We start from the raw sequence: 13,359 nt of genomic DNA, 5'->3' as shown, positions 1-13,359 counted from the left end.
CTCCCTACTAGATTATACATAAGGGCTCCCCTGATTGGTAGAGTTTAATAAGGGGCTGGACAAGGGACTAGTCATGTTTCTGGGCCAACAGAGTTCCCCCCTGCTGTATTCATGCCACACTGTCTGGCATCATAATGGGCAGCACGGTGGCTAAGTGGTTAGCACTTCTGCCTCACAGCCCTAGGGTCATGAGTTCAATTCCCGACCATGGCGTTATCTGTGTGGAGTTTATTTGTTCTCCCCGTGTTTGCGTTGGCGGTGGTTTCCTCCGGGTGCTCCGGTTTCCTCCCACACTCCAAAAACAAATAGGTAGGTTAATTGGCTTGTATTAAATTTGCACTTAGTCTCTCTCAGTCTGTTTCTGTATGTTAGGGGATTTAGATTGTAAGCTCCAATGGGGCAGGGACTGATATGAGTTCTCTGTACAGTGCTGGGGAATTAGTGGCGCTATATATATAAATAAATAGATGATGATGATGATGATGATGAATGGGTTTTGATGTCATAATTCCCTTGGTGATGGTGGGTGATAGCCAGTCCCTCCCTATTTTAACCCCTTCCAGTCATTGGTGATGTCAGAGGGGCTCCAGCTGCTCCCAGCTTCCTGTCCTTAGTGTCCCCCTGTAGAGGTCAGTAATAAGCATGTTCCTCCTCTCTCCGCCTGTAGAGGTCAGTAATGAGCCTGTCCCTCCTCTCTCCCCCCTGTAGAGGTCAGTAATGAGCCTGTCCTCCTCTCTCCCCCTGTAGAGGGCAGTAATGAGCCTGTCTCTCCTCTCTCCCCCTGTAGAGGTCAGTAATGAGCCTGTCCCTCCTCTCTCCCCCTGTAGAGGTCAGTAATGAGCCTGTCCCTCCTCTCTCCCCCTGTAGAGGTCAGTAATGAGCCTGTCCCTCCTCTCTCCCCCTGTAGAGGGCAGTAATGAGCCTGTCCCTCCTCTCTCCCCCCTGTAGAGGTCAGTAATGAGCCTGTCCCTCCTCTCTCCGCCTGTAGAGGGCAGTAATGAGATTGTTGTTGACCCATATGACAGCAGCCACACCCACCTGTCACGAGTGTTGGCCGGTGACGCCGGTAGCAGCGGATGACGTATGGGACACTAGTATGGTAATAATTATTATAACTATCTGTCTGCAGTGCGGCGGCCGCCATATTTGGTGAGTCATAAGTCAGTGACAGTTGATAACAGACAGCGCAAGTGGGCGTGTCTTGTGTGACGTTGAGGGCGTGGTCAGAGTGCGGAAGCGGTGGGCGGTGCTAGTGCTGTTTATCTTCCTCCGTCACACGGATCAGGCCCCCGACACCCCGACAACCCCCCCGAGACCCCCCAGCTCCAGCAGAGATGAAGTTTGTGTATAAGGAGGAGCACGCGTTCGAGAAGCGGCGCTCAGAGGGCGAGAAGATCCGGAAGAAATACCCGGACCCGAGTGCCTGTGAGATCCGAACCCAGACTGCGGGGCCTGGGGGGGGAGAGGTGGGAGGATTGGGTCAGGTGGGAGGATTGGGTCTGGGGTCAGGGAGGAGGTGGGAGGATTGGGTCAGGTGGGAGGATTGGGTCTGGGGTCAGAGGGGAGGATTGGGTCTGGGGTCAGAGGGGAGGATTGGGTCTGGGGTAAGGGAGGAGGATTGGGTCAGAGGGGAGGATTGGGTCTGGGGTCAGGGAGGAGGATTGGGTCTGGGGTCAGGAAGGTGGTGGGAGGATTGGGTCTGGGGTCAGGGAGGAGGATTGGGTCTGGGGTCAGGAAGGTGGTGGGAGGATTGGGTCTGGGGTCAGGGAGGAGGTAGGAGGATTGGGTCTGGGGTCAGGAAGGTGGTGGGAGGATTGGGTCTGTGGTCAGGGAGGAGGTGGGAGGATTGGGTCAGAGGGGAGGTGGGAGGATTGGGTCAGAGGGGAGGTGGGAGGATTGGGTCAGAGGGGAGGTGGGAGGATTGGGTCTGGGGTCAGAGGGGAGGATTGGGTCTGGGGTCAGGGAGGAGGTGGGAGGATTGGGTCTGGGGTCAGGGAGGAGGTGGGAGGATTGGGTCAGAGGGGAGGTGGGAGGATTGGGTCAGAGGGGAGGTGGGAGGATTGGGTCAGAGGGGAGGTGGGAGGATTGGGTCTGGGGTCAGAGGGGAGGATTGGGTCTGGGGTCAGGGAGGAGGTGGGGAGGATTGGGTCTGGGGTCAGGGAGGAGGATTGGGTCTGGGGTCAGGAAGGTGGTGGGAGGATTGGGTCTGGGGTCAGGAAGGTGGTGGGAGGATTGGGTCTGTGGTCAGGGAGGAGGTGGGAGGATTGGGTCAGAGGGGAGGTGGGAGGATTGGGTCAGAGGGGAGGTGGGAGGATTGGGTCAGAGGGGAGGTGGGAGGATTGGGTCTGGGGTCAGAGAGGAGGTGGGAGGATTGGGTCAGAGGGGAGGAGGTTATGGTCTGGGGTAAGGGAGGAGGTGGGAGGATTGGGTCAGGGAGGAGGTGGGAGGATTGGGTCTGGGGTCAGGTAGGAGGATTGGGTCTGGGGTCAGGAAGGTGGTGGGAGGATTGGGTCTGGGGTCAGGAAGGTGGTGGGAGGATTGGGTCTGTGGTCAGGGAGGAGGTGGGAGGATTGGGTCAGAGGGGAGGTGGGAGGATTGGGTCTGGGGTCAAAGGGGGGGATTGGGTCTGGGGTCAGAGAGGAGGTGGGAGGATTGAGTCTGGCGTGGGCGAGGATTGGGTCTGGGGTCAGAGGCGAGGTGGGAGGATTGGGTCAGAGGCGAGGTGGGAGGATTGGGTCAGAAGCGAGGTGGGAGGATTGCATCAGGGAGGAGGTGGAAGGATTGGGTTTGGGAGGTGAGGGGAGGAGGTGGGAGGATTGGGTCTGGGGTCAGAGGGGAGGTGGGAGGATTGGGTCAGAGGGGAGGTGGGAGGATTGGGTCAGAGGGGAGGTGGGAGGATTGGGTCTGGGGTCAGAGAGGAGGTGGGAGGATTGGGTCAGAGGGGAGGTGGGAGGATTGGGTCAGAGGGGAGGTGGGAGGATTGGGTCTGGGGTCAGAGAGGAGGTGGGAGGATTTGGTCAGAGAGGAGGTGGGAGGATTGGGTCAGAGGGGAGGAGGTTATGGTCTGGGGTCAGAGAGGAGGTGGGAGATTTTGGTCTGGGGTCAGGAAGGTGGTGGACATTATTTGGCTGGGGACTGGGTCACAGCTACCTTTAATGCCCTTAGATGATCTTTTGTTTTTGTTCCAGGTGATCGTTGAGAAGGCTCCGAAGGCAAGAATCGGTGATCTGGACAAAAAGAAATACCTGGTGCCGTCAGATCTCACAGGTGAGCCGCTGCTCCTACCTGTATTACCACCTTCCCGCATTCTCCTTCTCTAACACAGCTTCCTGCTGGTGTCCCACTTCCCATAACTTCCCCATATCTTCTTCTCCCAAACTATTCCCTCTAATCTCCACTCCTGGGAGCTTTTCCTGCTGTTTTCTCCTTGTCAGAAACATGCTATAGAAAAGTGTTTAATAGTAATTTAATGTTATTTTCCTGTCACACCAGCTGTGCAACAGCAGCTGAAAACTTTCTTTAATGCAACGTAGAACGTTTCTGAAATATGTGACCAGTAGGGGGCAGTACTTTACACCAGAACTTTATTTACTTTGTCTTATTGTCCTGTCTGGTCAGTCGGCCAGTTTTACTTTCTCATCAGGAAGAGAATTCATTTGCGTGCAGAGGACGCCCTCTTTTTCTTTGTCAACAATGTGATTCCCCCAACCAGCGCCACGATGGGACAACTCTACCAGGTACATTACTTGGGGACTAATAATAGGAGGTGTAGTGTGTGTGTGTGATCAGTACAGGAATAGTAGAGAGATACAGGACAGGATGGAGGTGTAGTGACAGAGCTGTGTGTGTGAGGTCAGTACAGGAATAGTAGAGAGATACAGGACAGGATGGAGGTGTAGTGACAGAGCTGTGTGTGTGAGGTCAGTACAGGAATAGTAGAGAGATACAGGACAGGATGGAGGTGTAGTGACAGAGCTGTGTGTGTGAGGTCAGTATAGGAATAGTAGAGAGATACAGGACAGGATGGAGGTGTAGTGACAGAGGTGTGTGTGTGAGGTCAGTACAGGAATAGTAGAGAGATACAGGACAGGATGGAGGTGTAGTGACAGAGGTGTGTGTGTGGGGTCAGTACAGGAATAGTAGAGAGATACAGGACAGGATGGAGGTGTAGTGATAGAGCTGTGTGTGTGTGAGGTCAGTACAGGAATAGTAGAGAGATACAGGACAGGATGGAGGTGTAGTGACAGAGCTGTGTGTGTGGTCAGTACAGGAATAGTAGAGAGATACAGGACAGGATGGAGGTGTAGTGACAGAGCTGTGTGTGTGTGTGATCAGTACAGGAATAGTAGAGAGATACAGGACAGGATGGAGGTGTAGTGACAGAGCTGTGTGTGTGAGGTCAGTACAGGAATAGTAGAGAGATACAGGACAGGATGGAGGTGTAGTGACAGAGCTGTGTGTGTGAGGTCAGTACAGGAATAGTAGAGAGATACAGGATGGAGGTGTAGTGACAGAGATGTGTGTGTATGTGAAGTCAGTACAGGAGTAGTAGAGAGATACAGGACAGGGTGGAGGTGTAGTGACAGAGCTGTGTGTGTGTGATCAGTACAGGAATAGTAGAGAGATACAGGACAGGATGGAGGTGTAGTGACAGAGCTGTGTGTGTGTGTGAGGTCAGTACAGGAATAGTAGAGAGATACAGGACAGGATGGAGGTGTAGTGACAGAGCTGTGTGTGTGGTCAGTACAGGAATAGTAGAGAGATACAGGACAGGATGGAGGTGTAGTGACAGAGCTGTGTGTGTGAGGTCAGTACAGGAATAGTAGAGAGATACAGGACAGGATGGAGGTGTAGTGACGGAGATGTGTGTGTGCGGTCAGTACAGGAATAGTAGAGAGATACAGGATGGAGGTGTAGTGACAGACCTGTGTGTGTATGTGAAGTCAGTACAGGAATAGTAGAGAGATACAGGACAGGATGGAGGTGTAGTGACAGAGCTGTGTGTGTGGGGTCAGTACAGGAATAGTAGAGAGATACAGGACAGGATGGAGGTGTAGTGACGGAGCTGTGTGTGTGGGGTCAGTACAGGAATAGTAGAGAGATACAGGACAGGATGGAGGTGTAGTGACAGAGCTGTGTGTGTGGTCAGTACAGGAATAGTAGAGTGATACAGGACAGGATGGAGGTGTAGTGACAGAGCTGTGTGTGTGAGGTCAGTACAGGAATAGTAGAGAGATACAGGACAGGATGGAGATGTAGTGACAGAGCTGTGTGTGTGAGGTCCGTACAGGAATAGTAGAGAGATACAGGACAGGATGGAGGTGTAGTGACAGAGATGTGTGTGAGGTCAGTACAGAATGGAGGTGTAGTGACAGATCTGTGTGTGTGTGAGTTCAGTACAGGAATAGTAGAGAGATACAGGACAGGATGGAGGTGTAGTGAAAGAGCTGTGTGTGTGAGGTTAGTACAGGAATAGTAGAGAGATGCAGTACAGGATGGAGGCGTAGTGTCAGAGCTGTGTGTGTGTGAGGTCAGTACAGGAATAGTAGAGAGATACAGGAAAGGATGGAGGTGTAGTGAAAGATCTGTGTGTGTGTGAGGTTAGTACAGGAATAGTAGAGAGATGCAGTACAGGATGGAGGCGTAGTGTCAGAGCTGTGTGTGTGTGAGGTCAGTACAGGAATAGTAGAGAGATACAGGACAGGATGGAGGTGTAGTGACAGAGATGTGTGTGTGGGGTCAGTACAGGAATAGTAGAGAGATACAGGACAGGATGGAGGTGTAGTGACAGAGCTGTGTGTGTGAGGTCAGTACAGGAATAGTAGAGAGATACAGGACGGGATGGAGGTGTAGTGACAGAGCTGTGTGTGTGTGAGGTCAGTACAGGAATAGTAGAGAGATACAGGACAGGATGGAGGTGTAGTGACAGAGCTGTGTGTGTGTGTGAGGTCAGTACAGGAATAGTAGAGAGATACAGGACAGGATGGAGGTGTAGTGACAGAGCTGTGTGTGTGTGTGAGGTCAGTACAGGAATAGTAGAGAGATACAGGACAGGATGGAGGTGTAGTGACAGAGCTGTGTGTGTGTGTGAGGTCAGTACAGGAATAGTAGAGAGATACAGGACAGGATGGAGGTGTAGTGACAGAGATGTGTGTGTGGGGTCAGTACAGGAATAGTAGAGAGATACAGGACAGGATGGAGGTGTAGTGACAGAGCTGTGTGTGTGTGTGTGTGAGGTCAGTACAGGAATAGTAGAGAGATACAGGACAGGATGGAGGTGTAGTGACAGAGATGTGTGTGTGGGGTCAGTACAGGAATAGTAGAGAGATACAGGACGGGATGGAGGTGTAGTGACAGAGCTGTGTGTGTGTGAGGTCAGTACAGGAATAGTAGAGAGATACAGGACAGGATGGAGGTGTAGTGACAGAGATGTGTGTGTGGGGTCAGTACAGGAATAGTAGAGAGATACAGGACAGGATGGAGGTGTAGTGACAGAGCTGTGTGTGTGAGGTCAGTACAGGAATAGTAGAGAGATACAGGATGGAGGTGTAGTGACAGAGATGTGTGTGTATGTGAAGTCAGTACAGGAATAGTAGAGAGATACAGGACAGGACGGAGGTGTAGTGACGGAGCTGTGTGTGTGGGGTCAGTACAGGAATAGTAGAGAGATACAGGACAGGATGGAGGTGTAGTGACAGAGCTGTGTGTGTGAGGTCAGTACAGGAATAGTAGGGAGATACAGGACAGGATGGAGGTGTAGTGACGGAGCTGTGTGTGTGAGGTCAGTACAGGAATAGTAGAGGAGATACAGGACAGGATGGAGGTGTAGTGACAGAGCTGTGTGTGTGGAGTCAGTACAGGAATAGTAGAGAGATACAGGACAGGATGGAGGTGTAGTGACAGAGCTGTGTGTGTGAGGTCAGTACAGGAATAGTAGAGAGATACAGGACAGGATGGAGGTGTAGTGACAGAGCTGTGTGTGTGAGGTCAGTACAGGAATAGTAGAGAGATACAGGATGGAGGTGTAGTGACAGAGATGTGTGTGTATGTGAAGTCAGTACAGGAGTAGTAGAGAGATACAGGACAGGGTGGAGGTGTAGTGACAGAGCTGTGTGTGTGTGATCAGTACAGGAATAGTAGAGAGATACAGGACAGGATGGAGGTGTAGTGACAGAGCTGTGTGTGTGTGTGAGGTCAGTACAGGAATAGTAGAGAGATACAGGACAGGATGGAGGTGTAGTGACAGAGCTGTGTGTGTGGTCAGTACAGGAATAGTAGAGAGATACAGGACAGGATGGAGGTGTAGTGACAGAGCTGTGTGTGTGAGGTCAGTACAGGAATAGTAGAGAGATACAGGACAGGATGGAGGTGTAGTGACGGAGATGTGTGTGTGCGGTCAGTACAGGAATAGTAGAGAGATACAGGATGGAGGTGTAGTGACAGACCTGTGTGTGTATGTGAAGTCAGTACAGGAATAGTAGAGAGATACAGGACAGGATGGAGGTGTAGTGACAGAGCTGTGTGTGTGGGGTCAGTACAGGAATAGTAGAGAGATACAGGACAGGATGGAGGTGTAGTGACGGAGCTGTGTGTGTGGGGTCAGTACAGGAATAGTAGAGAGATACAGGACAGGATGGAGGTGTAGTGACAGAGCTGTGTGTGTGGTCAGTACAGGAATAGTAGAGTGATACAGGACAGGATGGAGGTGTAGTGACAGAGCTGTGTGTGTGAGGTCAGTACAGGAATAGTAGAGAGATACAGGACAGGATGGAGATGTAGTGACAGAGCTGTGTGTGTGAGGTCCGTACAGGAATAGTAGAGAGATACAGGACAGGATGGAGGTGTAGTGACAGAGATGTGTGTGAGGTCAGTACAGAATGGAGGTGTAGTGACAGATCTGTGTGTGTGTGAGTTCAGTACAGGAATAGTAGAGAGATACAGGACAGGATGGAGGTGTAGTGAAAGAGCTGTGTGTGTGAGGTTAGTACAGGAATAGTAGAGAGATGCAGTACAGGATGGAGGCGTAGTGTCAGAGCTGTGTGTGTGTGAGGTCAGTACAGGAATAGTAGAGAGATACAGGAAAGGATGGAGGTGTAGTGAAAGATCTGTGTGTGTGAGGTTAGTACAGGAATAGTAGAGAGATGCAGTACAGGATGGAGGCGTAGTGTCAGAGCTGTGTGTGTGTGAGGTCAGTACAGGAATAGTAGAGAGATACAGGACAGGATGGAGGTGTAGTGACAGAGATGTGTGTGTGTGTGAGGTCAGTACAGGAATAGTAGAGAGATACAGGACAGGATGGAGGTGTAGTGACAGAGATGTGTGTGTGGGGTCAGTACAGGAATAGTAGAGAGATACAGGACAGGATGGAGGTGTAGTGACAGAGCTGTGTGTGTGAGGTCAGTACAGGAATAGTAGAGAGATACAGGACGGGATGGAGGTGTAGTGACAGAGCTGTGTGTGTGTGAGGTCAGTACAGGAATAGTAGAGAGATACAGGACAGGATGGAGGTGTAGTGACAGAGCTGTGTGTGTGTGTGAGGTCAGTACAGGAATAGTAGAGAGATACAGGACAGGATGGAGGTGTAGTGACAGAGCTGTGTGTGTGTGTGAGGTCAGTACAGGAATAGTAGAGAGATACAGGACAGGATGGAGGTGTAGTGACAGAGCTGTGTGTGTGTGTGAGGTCAGTACAGGAATAGTAGAGAGATACAGGACAGGATGGAGGTGTAGTGACAGAGATGTGTGTGTGGGGTCAGTACAGGAATAGTAGAGAGATACAGGACAGGATGGAGGTGTAGTGACAGAGCTGTGTGTGTGTGTGTGTGAGGTCAGTACAGGAATAGTAGAGAGATACAGGACAGGATGGAGGTGTAGTGACAGATGTGTGTGTGGGGTCAGTACAGGAATAGTAGAGAGATACAGGACGGGATGGAGGTGTAGTGACAGAGCTGTGTGTGTGTGAGGTCAGTACAGGAATAGTAGAGAGATACAGGACAGGATGGAGGTGTAGTGACAGAGATGTGTGTGTGGGGTCAGTACAGGAATAGTAGAGAGATACAGGACAGGATGGAGGTGTAGTGACAGAGCTGTGTGTGTGAGGTCAGTACAGGAATAGTAGAGAGATACAGGATGGAGGTGTAGTGACAGAGATGTGTGTGTATGTGAAGTCAGTACAGGAATAGTAGAGAGATACAGGACAGGACGGAGGTGTAGTGACGGAGCTGTGTGTGTGGGGTCAGTACAGGAATAGTAGAGAGATACAGGACAGGATGGAGGTGTAGTGACAGAGCTGTGTGTGTGAGGTCAGTACAGGAATAGTAGGGAGATACAGGACAGGATGGAGGTGTAGTGACGGAGCTGTGTGTGTGAGGTCAGTACAGGAATAGTAGAGGAGATACAGGACAGGATGGAGGTGTAGTGACAGAGCTGTGTGTGTGGAGTCAGTACAGGAATAGTAGAGAGATACAGGACAGAATGGAGGTGTAGTGACAGATCTGTGTGTGTGTGAGGTCAGTACAGGAATAGTAGAGAGATACAGGACAGGATGGAGGTGTAGTGACAGAGCTGTGTGTGTGAGGTCAGTAGAGGAATAGTAGAGAGATACAGGACAGGATGGAGGTGTAGTGACAGAGCTGTGTGTGAGGTCAGTACAGGAAAAGTAGAGAGATACAGGACAGGGTGGAGGTGTAGTGACAGAGATGTGTGTGTGTGTTGGGGTCAGTACAGGAATAGTAGAGAGATACAGGACAGGATGGAGGTGTAGTGACAGACCTGTGTGTGTGTGTGTGTGTGAGGTCAGTACAGGAATAGTAGAGAGATACAGGACAGGATGGAGGTGTAGTGACAGAGCTGTGTGTGAGAGGTCAGTACAGGAATAGTAGAGGGATACAGGATGGAGGTGTAGTGACAGACCTGTGTGTGTATGTGAAGTCAGTACAGGAATAGTAGAGAGATACAGGACAGGATGGAGGTGTAGTGACAGAGCTGTGTGTGTGGGGTCAGTACAGGAATAGTAGAGAGATACAGTACAGGATGGAGGTGTAGTGACAGAGCTGTGTGCGTGCGTGTGAGTTCAGTACAGGAATAGTAGAGAGATACAGGACAGGATGGAGGTGTAGTGACAGAGCTGTGTGTGTGGGGTCAGTACAGGAATAGTAGAGAGATACAGGACAGGATGGAGGTGTAGTGACAGAGCTGTGTGTGTGAGGTCAGTACAGGAATAGTAGAGAGATACAGGACAGGATGGAGGTGTAGTGACAGAGCTGTGTGTGTGGAGTCAGTACAGGAATAGTAGAGAGATACAGGACAGGATGGAGGTGTAGTGACAGAGCTGTGTGTGTGTGTGTGAGGTCAGTACAGGAATAGTAGAGAGATACAGGACAGGATGGAGGTGTAGTGACAGAGCTGTGTATGTGAGGTCAGTACAGGAATGGTGGACAGATAGAGATTCAGCGGTGTAGTGTATTGTGCGGAGGGGAGATAGGACAGTGGAGTAATGTTGGAAGAGGGGTGGGGTTGGACAGGGTAGCGGTGTAGTGTGGGGGGGGGAGACATCGGAGTTATGTGGGTGGTAGGGGACAGGATAGCGATGTAACGTGGGGAGGGGGTTGACAGGATAGCGATGTAACGTGGGGAGGGGGTTGACAGGATAGCGATGTAACGTGGGGAGGGGGTTGACAGGATAGCGATGTAACGTGGGGAGGGGGTTGACAGGATAGCGATGTAACGTGGGGAGGGGGTTGACAGGATAGCGATGTAACGTGGGGAGGGGGTTGACAGGATAGCGATGTAACGTGGGGAGGAGGTTTACAGGATAGCGATGTAACGTGGGGAGGGGGTTGACAGGATAGCGATGTAACGTGGGGGGGGTTGACAGGATAGCGATGTAACTTGGGGGGGGGGGGTTGACAGGATAGCGATGTAACGTGGGGAGGGGGTTGACAGGATAGCGATGTAACGGGGGGAGGGGGTTGACAGGATAGCGATGTAACGGGGGGAGGGGGTTGACAGGATAGCGATGTAACGGGGGGAGGGGGTTGACAGGATAGCGATGTAACGTGGGGAGGGGGTTGACAGGATAGCGATGTAACGTGGGGAGGGGGTTGACAGGATAGCGATGTAACGTGGGGAGGGGGTTGACAGGATAGCGATGTAACGTGGGGAGGGGGGTTGACAGGATAGTGATGTAACGTGGGGAGGGGGGTTGACGGGATAGCGATGTAACGTGGGGAGGGGGGTTGACGGGATAGAGATGTAACATGGGGGGGGGCAGCATATCAATGTAATGTGGGGGGTGGACAGGATATCTATGTAACGTGGGGAGAGGGGCCAGGATATCTCTGTAGTAACTGTATTCTCTGTCTACAGGAACACCATGAGGAGGACTGTTTCCTGTATATTGCCTACAGTGATGAGAGTGTATATGGGATGTAACCCCCCCTCCCCTCCCTACCATTGCCCCCGCGTGACTTTCCTGCCACCATTTCCTTGTAACATCCTGTAATCTTTGTTTGGTTGCCCCCCTCTGGGCGTGGGCTGTATAGCAGAGGGGGGAGTCGGCTCCTTTATATATTGGCCAATGGTTGAAGAGCTTATCACAACCCTTTCCCTGCCCCATCTGGGGCCATTCGTAATAAAATGGATTGACAATGCTGTGTTGTGTTGGTGTTCTGTGTGGGGTGCAGAGCTTCGCTTAGGGTGACAAACAAACGGGCCCTGAATGGAGGCCCTGATGGGTACAGCAGACGGAAATTGTGATTAATAGGTGATGGTGCCAGGGGAATGGCCACTGTGTTCTGGGCAGCAGTCAGCCCACATTCCACGGATGCAGCCGTCCTCCAGCTAAAAATAACTAATACCCCTTGCCCGTGTTCGGGAGTCCTCATATTGGTAAAATATGCACATTTCTTACACTTCGAATGGCAGCTTAACATTACGGCTAGGGGTATGGTGCTATATGTCCCTCATTGTATCTGTCACTGTTTCCCCCTCATATTATCTCTGCTACTATGTATCCTCATATTATATCTTAGTCACTATATCCCCCTTATAGTAGATCTGTCACTGTATCCCCCTCATATTCTATCTCTGCTACTATGTATCCTCCTCATACTATATCTCTGTCACTATATTCCCCTCATATCTGGCACATATTCTTCATATCTGTCATCTCTCATAATAAATATATATATATAAATTATATTAGCAGGGATATAATGATGGGGATATAGTGGCAGATATATAATGAGGGTATAGAGTAACAGGTATATAAGGAGGGGGTTAAAGTGGCAGATATGCAGTAACCTCATATTATATGTCTGCCACTATGTTTCCCTCCTGTCATTATTTCCTCTCGTAGCTCTGTCAGTATATCTCTGACACAGTATACCTCTCATAGTGTATTCCCCTCATATTCTATATCCCTCTCATATTATATCTGTCACTATATTCTATATATATATATATATATATTTATTAGTGATAAAGGGAGACATTTATCTGACAATATGCAAAGAACACATACAAGCAGAGTAAGACATTGGCGCAGTTATGCCCCTAGATTCAGGTTAAACCAAGTAAAGACTTATGTGTAGTTTAAAGTTGGTTAACTTACATGATTTAAAAGCTGCTTCCTCTCAGCAAACAGACAGGGTGTGTCTGTTAGTTGAAACAGAGCCAGTGATGGGCATTTTCTCTTAAAGAGAAGGTGGGTGTGTCACCTGTCCATCAAGCTAAGGCTGGGGGAGGAGTATCTGGTATAAAAGCTTGTTTGTGCCATTTGTTCAGTGAGACTAACGCTGGCATAGCTGGCTAGTCTTGAGAGAGAGCTGGTCTATGTATAGCAAGCATTTAGGGTCTCCATAATTGCTGTGAAACTATATGGTGTCAAAACCTTTATCATCCTGACAATAAAGCCACATAAAAAGGAAGAAGTTGTTCGCGTGTGCTTCTGCAGTAGCGGGTTCTTGCCACTATATACACACACACACACACACTCTCTCTCTCACCTCTAGGCTCCTTCACTGGTGCCTAGAATCGCTTCCTTCTGGGTAACTCGCTGCTAGTGTACCCCCTCATTTGTCACCTAAGCTAGTACCCCTGACCTCTTCCTTCAGATCAGTGTTGCTGTGGTTTCCCCTGGCCTATCACACTGGCCAGAGCTGCAGGGTAGCAGGCAGAGCGTTGGTACTGGAATGCTGGGTCCCAACCTCAGAACAGCCGAATAACGGATTAGATTAGTCTAATATGTAGGTCAAAGGAATTGCCGCAGGTAGGTAGGCGTCAAAGCAGGATCTTGAAGCAGTAATGCTTTATTAGCTCAAGTGTCCTAATAAGGACAGTTACACTAGTTTGTGGTACT

General features: G+C 50.4%; 1 protein-coding gene and 1 long non-coding RNA gene across 2 annotated transcripts; both read left to right on the top strand.

Annotated features, from left to right (window-relative positions):
* Positions 1-1,217: 1,217 nt before the first annotated feature.
* Positions 1,218-11,650, top strand: GABARAP (GABA type A receptor-associated protein). Its single transcript, XM_075206120.1, is given in 5 exon segments — positions 1,218-1,415; positions 1,417-1,425; positions 3,189-3,267; positions 3,619-3,737; positions 11,367-11,650. Coding segments are annotated over 5 exon segments (354 nt in total). The 5' UTR covers positions 1,218-1,334; the 3' UTR covers positions 11,433-11,650.
* On the top strand, positions 4,380-10,511 carry LOC142150924 (uncharacterized). The gene is made up of 3 exons (XR_012691107.1): positions 4,380-4,598; positions 7,055-8,962; positions 10,417-10,511. It is a non-coding gene; the product is annotated as an uncharacterized LOC142150924 (long non-coding RNA).
* Positions 11,651-13,359: the final 1,709 nt, after the last annotated feature.

This window comes from Mixophyes fleayi, chromosome 4 (assembly GCF_038048845.1).
Source record: "Mixophyes fleayi isolate aMixFle1 chromosome 4, aMixFle1.hap1, whole genome shotgun sequence".
NCBI classification, from domain to species: domain Eukaryota; kingdom Metazoa; phylum Chordata; class Amphibia; order Anura; family Limnodynastidae; genus Mixophyes; species Mixophyes fleayi.
The sequence above is the reverse complement of the archived record's forward strand: the minus strand, read 5'-3'. Positions and strand labels throughout refer to the sequence as shown.